This window comes from Callithrix jacchus, chromosome X (genome assembly GCF_049354715.1).
Source record: "Callithrix jacchus isolate 240 chromosome X, calJac240_pri, whole genome shotgun sequence".
NCBI classification, from domain to species: Eukaryota; Metazoa; Chordata; class Mammalia; order Primates; family Cebidae; genus Callithrix; species Callithrix jacchus.
In genome coordinates, this window is record NC_133524.1 from 68,093,665 (window position 1) to 68,109,228 (window position 15,564).

Here is a 15,564-nt window from a genome sequence, read left to right on the forward strand (position 1 = left end):
CGAGGCAGGTGGATTGCCTGAGCTCAGGAGTTTGAGACCAGCCTGGGCAATGTGGTGAAATCCCCTGTCTACCAAAGATAGATAAAATTAGCCAAGCATGGTGGCACATGCCTGTGGTCCCAGCTACTTGGGAGGCTGACTGAGGTCAGAGGATCACTTGACCCCAGGAGAAAGAGGTTGCAGTGAGCAGAGATCATGCCACTGAACTCCAGCCTGGGTAACAGAGAGATGAGATACCCTGTTTGAAAAAAGAAAGAACGAAAGAAAAAGAAGAAAACACATTTTTCTATGAACTATGAACTGGCAATGTGTAAGAATAATAAACAATACATGTTAAAAGAGTAAATAAACATAGCATATTGGCTTCTGAAGTCAGAGAAGGTTTAAACTGCCCAAGTACTCTACAGTAAATATTAACTGACATCTATGATAATATTCCTGAATTTACATTCATTTTTTACGTTACCTAAGCCAGAAAGAACTTTCTTCATATTTATTATTCTTCTGGGTTTCTGCTCCAAACTTGTAACAGAGTTCATGAAGATATGAAACCTGCAATAAAAAAAATGCATCAGATTCATGATTTCCATAAACCCAACACACTTTGGGAGGCAGAGGTGTCAGTGAGCCATGACCGTGCCACTACACTCTAACCTAGGAGGCAGAGCAAAACTTCATCTCAAAAAACAAACAAACAAAAACATACTTAATATATCCTATATATCAAAATAAGCTTCCTTGTCAAAACCTCTCAATTTGTGTAAGGATAAACTGCAAAACATTCAGGATGGGGAATTAGTTATGTATGAAAAAGTATTACAATAAATTACTAATAGAAGTTAAAAGATCCTTTGTAACAAGAAATGAGAGACCCAATAATTGTCCAGCCAAAGGGCAGGCTAAAACCCTGCTTTTGGCTGCCAGATCCAGTTAAAGGCACTAGAGCAGGAAGGACATTGAAAGACAAAAAATCACTATTGATGAGGAGTGAGGGGGAAATGAACGGTTTTCTTTTTTTTTTTTTTTTTTCAAAATTGAGACAACTTAAAAAATTCTGAAGTTCTATAATGTATCTAAAGCACTATCTAGTCAAAATACTTATTTAGAAATAATTAGTTTCATGGACACTTTTGAGCAACAACAATTATTTTCTTTAGATAAATTACCATTGAGATAAAAGTAGGAACAAGTATGTGAGTGGTGCCATAGGAATCGGCATCCCAGTCCCTGCATTAATGCCATGTTTTACCCAATTTTCATCTCTCAAAATACTAAGAAACTGCATAGGAGAAATTTTAATGCTAATAATTTATCCAAATATCCCCGCAGTGTTTATAAAAATTGTCTATCTAGAAATTGATTATACCCATATAAAAAGTATTTTATAAGTTTTACCAGAATAAGACTACAGAAACAGATCCTCAACTGGGAATCCAAGATCTGAAGCAAGTTATTCATAAGTAATGTGTAAAGACCTGTCTTGCTTCAAAAAAGCTTCCCTTTGAATTACAGTATATTCAGATGGCAGAAAATCAATATGTATGTCTGAGCACATCAGATCTACTATATATTTGAGTCTAAAATAAAGCATAAGCAAAGCATGGTGGCACACGCCTGTAATCTCAGCACTTTGAGAGCCCAAGGCAGGTGGATTGCTTCAGGCCAGGAGTTCAAGACCAGCCTGGCCAAAATGGTGAAACCCACGTCTCTACTAACAATGTAAAAATTAGCCCACCATGGTGTCAAATGCCTGTAATCCCAGCTACTCAGGAGGCTGAGGCAGAAAAATCTCTTGAACCCAGGAGGCAGAGGTTGCAGTGAGCCAAGATCATGCCACTGCACTCCAGCCTGGGTGACAGAATGAGACTCTGTCTCAAAAAAAAAAAAAAAAAAAAAGAAAAGAAAACAGAAAGAAAGAATAAATAAGACCAAGTATTTAATAGCATTACAGGGTGACTACGGTCAATAATAATTAAATTATAAATTTTAAGCTGTGCACGGTGGCTCAAGCCTTAAATCCCAGCACTTTGGGAGGCCAAGGTGGGTGGATCACTTGAGGTTAGGAGTTTGAGACCATCCTGGCCAACATGGTGAAACCCTGTCTCTACTAAAAATACAAAACTTAGTTGGGTGTGGTGTCAGGCGCCTGTAATCCCAGCTACTCAGGAGGCTGAGGCAGGAGAACCGCTTGAACCTAGGAGGCAGAGATTGCAGTGAGCCGAGATCATGCCACTGCACTCCAACCTGGGCAACAGAGAGAGACTCCGTCTCAAAATAATAATAATAATAATTATTATTATATAAATAATACACATTTTAAAATAACACAGTATAATTGGATTGTTTGTAACACAAAGGATAAATTATCATATAAATAATACACATTTTAAAATAACACAGTATAATTGGATTGTTTGTAACACAAAGGATAAATTATTATCATATAAATAATACACATTTTAAAATAAAACAGTATAATTGGATTGTTTGTAACACAAAGGATAAATGCCTAAAGGGACAAATACTCCATTTTCCATTACATGAATATTATCAATTGCATGCTTATATCAAAACATCTTATGTACCCCATAAATATATACACGTACCATATACCAACAAAAGTAAAAATTTTATATTTAAAAAAAGTAAAAAAAAATAAAATAAAATTGCAACACATTTCTCAATACTCACATTGGAGGCTAGATGAGAATCTAACTAATGTTTTCAAAATACTCAGAAAAAATTATCTCCAAGTCCAAATTTTATATCCCGTGAAAGCATAAATTATGATGGTACAAAAAAAATGTTTAGACATGCAAACTCTTCTAACAATTTTCATCCCGTGCAACCATTCTCAAGAAACTACTGAAGGATATGTCCCACAATATTTAGGGAGTAAAATCAGAAAAAGAAAGAACATAGGATTCAAGAAACAGGGTTACAATCTAACAGGCAGTTGAAAGGAATTCCCAAGTCAATGGAGGAGGAAAATCGCAAAACGATAACTGAACGGGATGCTTACATAACAATCTGTAGATTAGAGAAGATTAGAAACTGACAGCTATTTCTTTAAGCAAGTGAAACAGATAAAATAACTAATATATTCTAACATATTGAAAAGAAGTTTACATAATTAGGGGGAAAAAAATACCGAGTACATGAAATACTAAGTAATCAGGAAAATCAATACAGTTCACTACAGGGAAAAAGAAACTTTTGTGAAAGAAAAGAAACGTTATCATAGTACTTTATAAGATTCAACTATGATAGTATTTACATAAACACTGGAGTGTAAACACTAAATATGAATCAAACCAAAGTTATGACATAACTATATAGAGATGATGGAGTGACAAGAAGTGTTAGGGGTAGAGAAAAAAAGAAAAGGAACTAAATTCATCTTGTAAATCAGAAGTCAATATATAGTATCTAAAAGTAAAAAAATCAAGCAGCAGTATAAGAATACTATATAGAGAACCTTCCTGCCGTCGCGTTCGCACCTCACTGCTCCAGCCTCTGGGGGTGCATTCCAGCCTTTCAGCCTGCGACCAGCAGAGAGAAAGAATTATTATTATTATTTTTTTTTGCCCTGTACATACCTTGAGGCAAGAAAAAAATTAAATTTTAACCATCAGGAAAATCGTGCACATCCAGGCGGATCAGTGTGGCAACTAGATCGATGCCAAGTTCTGGGAGGTGATCAGTGATGAACATGGCATCGACCCCACTGGCACCTACCACGGGGACAGCGACCTGCAGCTGGACTGCATCTCCGTGTACTACAATGAAGTCACAGGTGGCAAATATGTTCCTCGTGCCATCCTGGTCGATCTACAACCTGGAACCATGGACTCTGTTCGCTCAGGTCCTTTTGGCCAGAAATTGAGACCAGGCAACTTTGTTTTTGGTCAGTCTGCAAGCAACAACTGGGCGAAAGGCCACTACACAGAAGGGGCCAAGCTGGTTGATTCTGTCCCGGATGTGGTCCACAAGGAGGCCGAGAAAGCTGTGACTGCCTTCAGGGCTTGCAGTTGACCCACTCACTGGGCAGGGGCAAAGGCTCTGGAATGGGCACTCTCCTTATCAGCAAGATCCAACAAGAGTACCCTGATCACACTTTACAAAAGAAGACATACATGAGGCCAACAAACATGAAACAATGCTCATCCTCACTGGTCATTAGAGAAATGCAAATCAAAACTACATTGAGATACCACCTCATGCCAGTTAGAGTGGCGATCATTAAAAAATCTGGAGGCAACAAATGCTGGTGAAGATGTGGAGGAAAAGGAACACTTTTACACTGTTGGTGGGAGTGTAAATTAGTTCAACCATTGTGGAAGACAGTGTGGCAATTCCTCAAAGACCTAGAAATAGAAATTCCATTTGACCTAGCAATCCCATTACTGGGTATATATCCAAAGGATTATAAATAGTTCTACTATAAGGACACATGCACACGAATGTTCACTGCAGCACTGTTTACAATAGCAAAGACCTGGAAGCAACCCAAATGCCCATCGATGATAGACTGGACAGGGAAAATGTGGCACATATACACCATGGAATATTATGCAGCCATCAAAAACAATGAGTTCGTGTCCTTTGTAGGGACATGGATGAAGCTGGAAACCATCATTCTCATCAAACTGACACAAGAACAGAAAATCAAACACCGCACGTTCTCACTCATAGGTGGGTGTTGAACAATGAGAACACATAGACACAGGGAGGGGAGCATCACACACTGGAGAAATAGGGGAGGGACAGCGGTGGGTGGGGAGCTGGGGAGAGATAGCATGGGGAGAAATACCAGATATAGGTGATAGGGAGGAAGGCAGCACATCACATTGCCATGTGTGTACCTATGCAACAATCTTGCATGTTCTTCAAATGTAACCCAAAACCAGAATGCAATAAAAAAAATAAAAAATTAAAAACAGAACACTATGAAGATATATGGAGGTAAATACAAAAAGAGCCAACTAAAATAACTGAAAATAGCTGTTATGTGAAATAAAAATTATAAGTGGGGATGGGTACTGGTGGTCTTGGTTTTTCAGAATTTTTTTGTTCTATTTTTTGAAATAGAGTCTTGCTCTGTCGCCCAGGCTGAAGTGCCTAGTGCATTCTCAACTCACTGTAACCTCTGTCTCCCAGGTTCAACCCATTCTTGTGCCTCAATCACCCAAATAGCTACAATTATAGGCACCTGCCACCAAGACCAGCTAAGTTTTCACAGGTACTGGTAATTTTGTAACAAGAACTGTAAACTTATTTTACTCTTTTTAATTATTTATTTATTTTATTGCATTTTAGGTTTTGGGGTACATGTGAAGAACATGTAAGATTGTTGCATAGGTTCACACATGGCAGTGTGGTTTGCTGCCTTCCTCCCCGTCACCTATATCTGGCATTTCTCCCCATATTATCCCTCCCCAATTCCCCACCCCCCACTGTCTCTCTCCTATTTCTCCCCCACAGACCCCAGTGTGTGATACTCCCTTCCCTGTGTCCATGTGTTCTCACTGTTCAACACCCACCTATGAGTGAGAACGTGCGGTGTTTGATTTTCTGTTCTTGTGTCAGTTTGCTGAGAATGATGGTTTCCAGGTTCATCCATGTCCCTACAAAGGACACAAACTCATCATTTTTTATGGCTGCATAGTATTCCATGGTGTCTATGTGCCACATTTTCCCTGTCCAATCTATCATCGATGGGCATTTGGGTTGATTCCAGGTCTTTGCTATTGTACTCTTTAAACTATGTATAGATACACACAGATAAAAAAAAAAATACATGTAACAAGTAGGCATTAAAAATAAACCTTATACTTAAAAAAATAACGGTGACAACGTGGGTAAAAACCAGCACTAATATTTGTTAGAATGAATCACAAATGTTCTAATGGCTACACAAAGAGCCTCAAAACCATGAACAAATCTGGCCAATCTTTCCATATACTGTACATATTTCTTTAAAAGTATATGACTCACTTAAAATTTATGGAACATGTCATTACAAAAATTCCAATGAGTCATTTTTAAGGCTCAAATGATTTTGAGTTTGGGATGAAACTAGATAATCTTAAGTGATTAGGCTCTCCGAAATACGTAAAGCAGTGAGCAGAAAGGTCTGCAGAAAGCAATTATATGCCTACTAGCCCATAACAGGGAGAAAACCGAATTTTACGTCAAGATGAGTAATTCATTTATGTGCCAAGAGATTAGATTTTACTACAGAGAGAAAGGTACAGAATATTTACACATTATCTTTCAAATATTTGGCTACAAAATGGTAAATCTGAATAGGCAAGAGAGAATAAAAGAATTGTAATAAAGAGTAAGCAGCCTAGATATCATTTAGAAGCTTTATGTCCCACAGAGCAGCAATGAAATCTAGTTAAATCTTGAATAAATTACTTCAAAGAGTTTCAGAGATCAATTGTCCGTTTTCCTTTTGTAAATAAAAGCTTCACAATGAAGTAAAACTCTATACAGAAGATAAATTCTAGAAGAAACTGAAGATAGAAATGAAAGATTAAAAAAGGAAGGCCAAAGCCTACAAACTACTCAAAATAAAATTCTGATTAAAAGGAGAAAGAGGTAAAGAATTATGTAAATGAGCTGCTATCAGAGATTTATTATAAAAAATACATACGGCCGGGCGCGGTGGCTCAAGCCTGTAATCCCAGCACTTTGGGAGGCCGAGGCGGGTGGATCACGAGGTCAGCAGATTGGGACCATCCTGGTCAAGATGGTGAAACCCCGTCTCTACTAAAAATACAAAAAATTAGCTGGGCACGGTGGTGCGTGCCTGTAATCCCAGCTACTCGGGAGGCTGAGGCAGGAGAATTGCCTGAACCCAGGAGGCAGAGGTTGCGGTGAGCCGAGATTGCGCCATTGCACTCCAGCCTGGGTAACAAGAGCGAAAATCCGTCTCAAAAAAAAAAAAAAAAAAAAAAAAAAAACATACATAGGCACACATACCCTCTGTGCTATGGCTCAGGGCTTCTCTAAATTGAGGACTAGGAATTTTTATAATGAAGTGATCTTTGAGACCATGTTGTCATACACTCTCACTTCATAGATGAGGATACTGATTTTCAGAGCAGTGAAATGTCTCACAACTACCATACTAGTGAGTAACTCCTCCTACAAGGCTGTATGGAGATCATGAACACTGTCTTGAGTAATTAATTGCATGAGTCTCAAATATCAAAGAAAGAATCCTTTGATATGTTCTACTTATAAAAGTAAGTATATGCAAACATTTTTTAAAATAAATGTTCAAAATATAAGAATTTTCTAACTCTCACTAAATATGGAAGCTCCATTAAATAAAACATCACTGTATCCCAGTTATTCCAGTTAATAAATTTTTTACTATACACTTATAGAAGCTTGACACTAAACTATTACAGTAGTTCCCCCCATCCATGGTAACCACCTCCTGGCATGGCTTCAGTTATCCAAGGAAAGAAGAATGAGTATAATTTTTTTAAAAAAAGTATTTTGAAAGAGAGAGACCACATTCACTTAACCTTTATTACAGGATATTGTTATAATTATTCTATTTTATTAGTAGCACTACTCATGTTTTTCAGTGTCTAATTTATAAATTTAAATTATCATAAGTATGTATATATAGGAAAAACATAGTATATAGGATTTGGTACTATCCTCAGTTTCAGGTATCCACTGTACATCTTAAAACATGTTCTCCATGGATAAGGGGGGACTACTGCATTGCTATCCATTTCATTGTTGAACTTCACACCTTTATCAAGCTTCTACAAGTGCTGTGTGGCATATATTTACTTTAAAATAGTAGTTAATTAAGTTTGACTTGCTTAAGAGTATGTTTTCTTGGTTTTGATTCTTTAGGACTTCATAAAAATCATCGTAAAAGGATTAAATACATCTTTCTAAAATTTTAACTTTTTAAAACATTTTATTTCCATAGGTGATTGGAGAACAGGTGGTGTTTAGTTACATTAGTAAGTTCTTTGATGGTGATTTGTGAGATTTTTCTGCACCCATCACCTGAGCAGTATAAACTGCACCCAATTTGTAGTCTTCTATCCATCCTCCCCTTCCCATCCTTTCCTCGAGTCCCCAAAGTCCATTGTGTCATTTTTATGCCTTTGCATCCTCATAGCCTAGCTCCCACTTATAAGTGAGAAAATACAATGTTTGGTTTTCCATTCCTGAGTTACTTCAATTAGTGACTGGTATCCATTCTTTATGTACTTTCTCTTCCTATAGCAGTGCCCACTTGAATAACAAGTATTTAAAAAATTTATTTTTATACTTCTATAATTCTCCAGAGGGATGGAGATTCTGAAAACTGAGTGGTCTCCCTGGAAAAATTCTATGTGATCATTCTAATATAAGAAAGTATTCTCATGCCTGTAATCCCGGCACTTTGGGAGGCTAAGGCAGGAAGATCACTTGAGGTCAGGAGTTTGAGACCAGCCTGGCCAACATGGTGAAACCCCAGCTCTACTAAAACTACAAAACTTAGCCAGGAATGATAGTGCATGCCTGTAATCCCAGCTACTCGGGAAGCTGAAGCAGGAGAATTGCTTGGACCTGAGAGGCGGTAGTTGCGGTAAGCCAAGATCACACCATTGCACTCCAGCCTGGGTGACAGAGTGAGTGAGACTCTGTCTCCAAAAAAGGGGTGTTATTCTTCCACCCGGAGATGAGCATGTAGATTGAGAGCCCAAACAGGGTGAGAGAGTACACACATGAAATAATGGTAAGGCAAAGGGAGTCAGAGCAGAGGGAAGAGGGTAACCACCCAGGAAGAGAAACCCAAAATGAAGAGTCAGAGTATGAGCATGGAGAAGAGGACGTCCTCATAGTGAATAGAGTGGCAGAGAACATGGGAGATTGGTAACAGACAGGGATACTGATTAAATACATAAATGTATTAAGGATAATTGAAGCCAAGATTTTGTTATAAAAGAAGAGAATTAGAAATATACAAAATTAGAATGAATATTTTGTTGTTGGATTGAAATGGAAGATATGGTTTTCAGTATATTAGAGATGACAGATGATAGATAGATTAGATAGATAATACAGATAAATGTAATGGACATGTATGAGTGTGTATGTATATGTATACATATGCTCTTTCCATTGAGAGGGTCTGCTAGAGCAGTGACATCCCAAAAGCAGTAAGGATGCGTAATGAACAGATCTTGGCTTCTAAATAAGATTTTCTACTAAAACAAATAAGGACTCCTGAGATAAATAGCTAATTTCATGGCTTGATCAAGAAAGCACACAAGTGCCTGTAGTCCAGCTACTCAGAAGGCTGAGGTGGGAAGATCGCTTGAGCCCGGGAAATCAAGGCTGCAGTGAGCTAAAAATACAAAAATTAGCTGGGCATGGTGGGACACGCCTGTAATGCCAGCTACTCAAGAGGCTGAGGCAGGAGAATCGCTTGAACCTGGAAGGAGGTAGTTGCAGTGAGTCAAGATCATGCCACTGCACTCCAGCATCAGTGACTCGGTCTTCGTGACAGAGTGACTGAGACCACATCACTACACTCCAGCCTGCGTGACAGAGTGAGACACTGTCTCAAGAAAGGAAAAAGGAAAAAGCAAAGGAAAGTAAAAAGGAGGAAAGGAAAGGAAAGGGGAAAGGAGAAAGGGGAAAAGAAAAAAACGAAAGGAAGTACAAAATAAGCCTGGAATATTTTATTGTGCCCAAACACACATAAAAGTCAAGTAAAACCAGCAACATGGCAGACTAAGAGATCACAGCCCTAGTGTCTTCCATAAAAGCAATGATTTAAAACTATATACAGGGTGAAACAGTTCTCAGAGAGCTCCAGAGCCTGTGATCCCAGCACTTTGGAAGGCCAAGGTGGGAGGATTGCTTAAACCCAGGAGTTCAAATCCAGACTGGACAACATGGTGAAACCCCATCTCTACAAAAAAATACAAAAATTATCCAGATGTGCTGCGGTCCCAGCTACACAGAGGGAGGTAGGGCTGGCTGAGGTAGAAGAATCACTTGAGCCCAGGAGGTTGAAGCTGCAGTGAGCTGTTTTTGCACCACTGCACTCCAGTATGGGTGACAAAGCGAGACCTTGTCTCAGAGAAAAATAAAAAGAGGAAGCTGAAGCAAATCTGAGGATAACCACATAGAAAACAGTAGGAAGAACAGAACAGTTTTATTTTGCCTGCATCACTCCATCCCCTAGGCCAGAATAGTTCAATATCTGAAGGTATTCTTTCAGCTATGAGTTCGAAAATGAAGGAAAAGGAGAACAGGAAAATTCCAGAAGCCTTCCACTGAGGACTATTTCAGCCTTCACAGGGAGGACCCCCCACAGTCTTTCGCCAAAGTGAACCTCAGCTGCTGGAGCCACCCAAAGCCCACACCAATGCACTTACCTGGAGCCTGTGCTACTGAGCCCCCGCCCCCGAGGTGATGCCAAGAATCCCCCTTTGAGCTGGTGGCAACATGCACTCCCTGGTCCCACACCACCACATACTTCTTGGATTAGCATTCCCATACGCATCCAGGACTAGCACCACCACACATCTCACCAACCTAGCACAGCTGCACACACCGACAGGTGAAGATTTTTCCCTAACAAAACTAGTCTATAAAGTCTGAAAGAGGTGACTACTTCTAAATTCTTAGAAACATACAGCCTAACAACACTGAACCAAGAAGAAAGAGAAACAATAGACCAATAACAAATAAAGAGATTGAATCAATAATCAAAAAACTCCCCCAGAAAAAAAAAAAATCCCAGTACTAAATGGCTTCACTGGTGTATCCTACCAAACATTCATAGAATTAAAACAAACCCTTCTCAAATTCTTCCAAAAAAAGAAGGAGGAATATTTCCAAGTTCATTTTATGAAATCAGCATTACTCTGATACTAAAGCAAGACAAGGACACCAGAGGAAAAGAAAACTGCAGGCCAATTTCTCTGATGAACATAGATGCAAAAATCCTCAATAATATAAGCATGGTTTAACACGTGAAAATCACTGTGATAAATACTATATTAACAAAATCAAAGATTAAAATCACATGATTATTTCAATAGATGCAGAAAAAGCATTTGACAAAATTCAACATTCATTAAACATGAACACTCTCAACAAAATAGGTGTACAAGGAACATAACTCAATACAAAAGGCCATAAACGAAATACCACAGCTAACATCACAATTGATGGGGGAAAAAAGAAAGCTTTTCCTCCAAGATCTAGTATAAGGCAAGGAAGCCCATCCCTCAACACTTCTATTCAAAAAAGTACTAAAAGTCCCAGCAACAGCAACTAGGCAAGAAAAAGAAAAAAAAAAAAAACATCCAAATGAGAAGGAAGGGTAAAATCATCCGTGCTTGAAAAGACATGATCATATATTTTGAGAATCCTAAAAACTCAACAAAAAAAGTTAAAACTAATAAATAAATTCATGAAAGTAGCAGGATACCAAATCAACATATAAGTACCAGTGACATTTTTATACACTAACAACAAACTATCTAAGAGGAAGCTTAAGAAAACAATACATTTATAATAGCAACAAAAAATAAAATACTTAGCAATAAACTTAAAGAGGTGAAAGACTTCTACAGTGAAAAGTATAAAACATTAGTGAAGGAAATTAAAGAGCACATAGATAAATGGAAAGACATCCCACATCCATGGATTGGAATAATTAATATTGTTAAAATGTCCATACTACCCAAAAGAATCTACGGATTCAATGTATTACCATCAAAATCCTAATGGCATTCTTTATAGATAGGAAAAATAATCCTAAAATTCATATAAAATCATAAAAGAATCCAAATAGCCAAAAAAATCTTGCACAAGTACAAACCTAGGGGCATCACACTTCCTCATTTCAAAATATATTACAAAGATATAGTAATCAAAACAGTGTGGTACTGGAATAAAAACAGACATAAATGGAACAGAATAGAAGAGCCAGAAATAAATCCACACATTCACAGGCAACTGATCTTCAACATGAGTGCCAAGAACACCCAATGAAGAAAGGACAGTCTCTTCAGTAAAGAGTGTTGATGAATATCAACATGCAAAATAATGAAATTGGATCCATATATCACACTATATACAAAAATCATTTCAGAATAAGTTAAAGACTTTGTATTAGGCTGTTCTTGCATTGCTATAAAGAAATACTTGAGACTGGGTAATTTATAAAGAAAAGAGGTTTAATTGGCTCATGGTTCTGCAGGCTGTACAAGAATGGCACCAACATCTTCTCAGCTTCTGATGAGTGCTTATAATCATGGCCAGCTTCTGATGAGGGCCTCAGGAGGGCAAACAAGAACCAGCATGTCACATGACAAGAACAGGAGCAAGATAGTGGCAGGAAGAAGGGGTGAATAGCCAGCATGACACACAGCAAAAACAGGAGCAAGACAGTGAGGGGGGAGGTGCCACACACTGTTTTAAAAAACCAGATCTCATGTGAACTCAGTGAGAACTCACTATTGTGAGGTCAGCACAAAGCTATTCATAAGGGATCCACCACCAAGATCCATTCAGGGCCCACCTCCAACATTGGACATTACACTTTGACATGAGATTTGGAGTGACAAATATCCAAACCATATCAGACTTCATACCTGAAACCATAAAACTCAAGGGAAAAGCTTCTTGACATTGGTCTTGGCAATGAGTTTTTGTATATGACTCTAATAACACAGGTACCAAAACCAAAAATAAACAAGTGAAATTATATCAGACTAAAATGCTTCTGCTGCACAGCAAAGAAACTCCATCAACAGAGTGAAAAAGTATCCTACAAAATGAGACAAAATATTTGCGAACTATATATCTGATGAGGAATTAATGTGCAAGATATTTAAGAAACTCATACAACTCTATAGCACAAACAAACAAAAAGCAGATAGCTCAATTTAAAAATGGGAAAATGATCTGCATAGACCCTTCATCAAAGAAAATATACAAATGGCCAACAGGCGTATGAAAAAGTGTTCAACATTACTAATTGGTATGGTTTGGCTCTGTGTTCCCACCCAAATCTCATGTTGAATTGTAATCCCCAGCGCTGAGGGAGAGGCCTAGTGGGAGGTGATTGGATCATGAGGGTGGATTTCCCTCTTGCTATTCTCATGATAATGAGTTCTAATGAGATTTAGTTTGAAATTGTGTAGCACTTCCCCCTTCATTCTCTCTTCCTCTTGCTCCAGTCATGTAGGATGTGCCAGCTTCCCCTTCACCTTCTGCCCTGATTGTAAGTCCCCAGAGATTCCCCTAAGCAATTCTTGCTGTACAGCCTGTGGAATTGTGAGCCAAGTAAACCACTTTTCTTTATAAATTACCCAGTCTCTGGTAGTTCTTTATACCAATGTGAGAATGGACTAATACACTAAATCATCAGAGAAATTCAAATCAACACCACGAGGAAACATCACCCCATACCTGTTTGTATTACTATTACTAAAAAGTCAAAAGATAATGTGTCATTGAGGAATGGAGACTAGGGAGCCCTTGTACACTGTTGCCAATGTAAATTTGTACAACTATTATGCAAAATAGTAACAGGTTACTAAAAATATAATAAAACTATGATATGATATAGCCATTTCACTTCTAGGTATAGTCATCTCTCAGTATCTGCTGGGGATTTGTTCCAGGACCCTCTATGGATACCAAAATCCACAGATACTCAATTCCCTTATATAAAATGGCATAGTATTTGCATATAACCTACAAACATCCTCATATACTTTACATCATCTCTAGGTTACTCATAATATCTAATACAATGAATATTCTATGTAAATAATTTTTATACTGCATTATTTAGGGAATAATATAAATAATACAGTGTAACAACTGTATTCAGTAGGAAGAGGAAAGTAGTAGGAAAAAGTATATACATGTTCAGAACAGCTGCAACCATCCTTTTTTCCCAAGTATTTTCAATCCCCAGCTGGTTGAGTTACAGGTCACAGAGGGCTAACTGTATGTATGCAAAGAAACTAAAGTCAGGATTTTGAGATATCTGCATTCACATACTCATTGCAGCATTATTCACAATACTCAAGATATGGAAACAACCTAAATATCTGTTAATGGATAAATGGATAAAGAAAATGTGGTATGGATACACACACACACATTATATATATATAATAGCCTTATATAGTTATACAGTTTTATCTATCTATCTATATATATATACACACATACACACACATGTATATATTAGCCTTAGTTTGTGTCACTATAAAGGAATACCTGAGGAAGAATTTTTTTTTCACATTTTGCATCACTCCTAGGGTAATTTATTTTAAAAAAAGGTTTATTTGATTAACGGTTTTACAGGCTGTACAAGGTGGTGCCAGTATCTGCTTCTGATGAGGGATTCAGGCTGCTTCCACTCATGGTGGAAGGCAAAGAGAAGCTGACTTGTGCAGAAATCACATGGCTAGAGAGTGGAAGAAAGAGAGAGAGCAGAGGGAGACACCAGGCTCTTCTAAATAACCAGCTCTAGCAGGAACTAATAGAGAGTGTCAGGCCAGTTGCCGTGCTGGGGGCCAAATGGACACACCCATTCCTCTCCATACCTGAATACTACGTCATCATTCTGAGCACATTACTCAACATCTGGCCTCTCCACGCGGGCTCCCCACACCCATTTCCGCATTCCAATCTCAGTCCTGCACTCATCAGCATATTAGGCACTCGGCCCCGCCGAAATTTTAAAAATCCCACCAAGACCTGCCCTATGGCAGCTTGCCCTGTACGTCCTCAGCCAGCCCACTTGCCAGCAGTCCCTCCTGGCTGCCAATGGAGGCTCGCCTCATCCGTGCCCAGTCCCTTCATAACCAATGAGACTACCTCCGCTTTGTTTCCCCCGCAGCCAATCAACTGCCTCCACTCCCTATACAACCCCATGCCCTAAGAAGAGAAGTGCGACTTCTCTGGTCCCTTTCCTAGACCATAGAACCTCACCCGGGAGCTGAATAAATTGGCTTTTACTTTTTTACTCCAGTCTCTGTTTCCTCATTTAACTCGGCAATAAACCTTACAGAGAGAACTAACTCAATACCATGAAGACTGTAACAAGCCATTCATGAGAGATCTGCCTTCATGATACAAACACCTCCCACTATGCCCCACCTCCAACATTAGAGATGAAATTTCAACATGAGATTTGGTTGGCTTGGGGGCTAGGGGGACAAACATTGAAGCCTTAATAAAAGCCTTAAAAGAAAAGAGACAGGGCGTGGTGGCTCAAGCCTATAATACCAGCATTTTGGGAGGCCGAGGCTGGTGGATCACGAGGTCAAGAGATCGAGACCATCCTGGTCAACATGGTGAAACCCCATCTCTACTAAAAATATAAAAAATTTTCTGGGCATGGTGGCTCATGCCTGTAATCCAAGCTACTCAGGAGGCTGAGGCAGGAGAATTGCCTGAACCCAGGAGGCGGAGGTTGCGGTGAGCAGAGATTGCGCCATTGCACTCCAGCCTGGGTAACGAGCGAAACTCCATCTCAAAAAAAGAAAATTG

General features: G+C 38.7%; 1 protein-coding gene across 2 annotated transcripts in view; it reads right to left on the minus strand.

The window, feature by feature from the left end:
• The window catches only part of TEX11 (testis expressed 11), a 359,673-nt gene that overhangs the window by 265,720 nt on the left and 78,389 nt on the right, over positions 1-15,564 (minus strand). For both annotated transcript variants that reach the window (XM_035288474.3, XM_078362393.1), the window contains exon 9: positions 467-552. In XM_035288474.3, the coding sequence (XP_035144365.3) occupies positions 467-552 (86 nt within the window). The remainder of the gene's footprint in view (positions 1-466; positions 553-15,564) is intronic.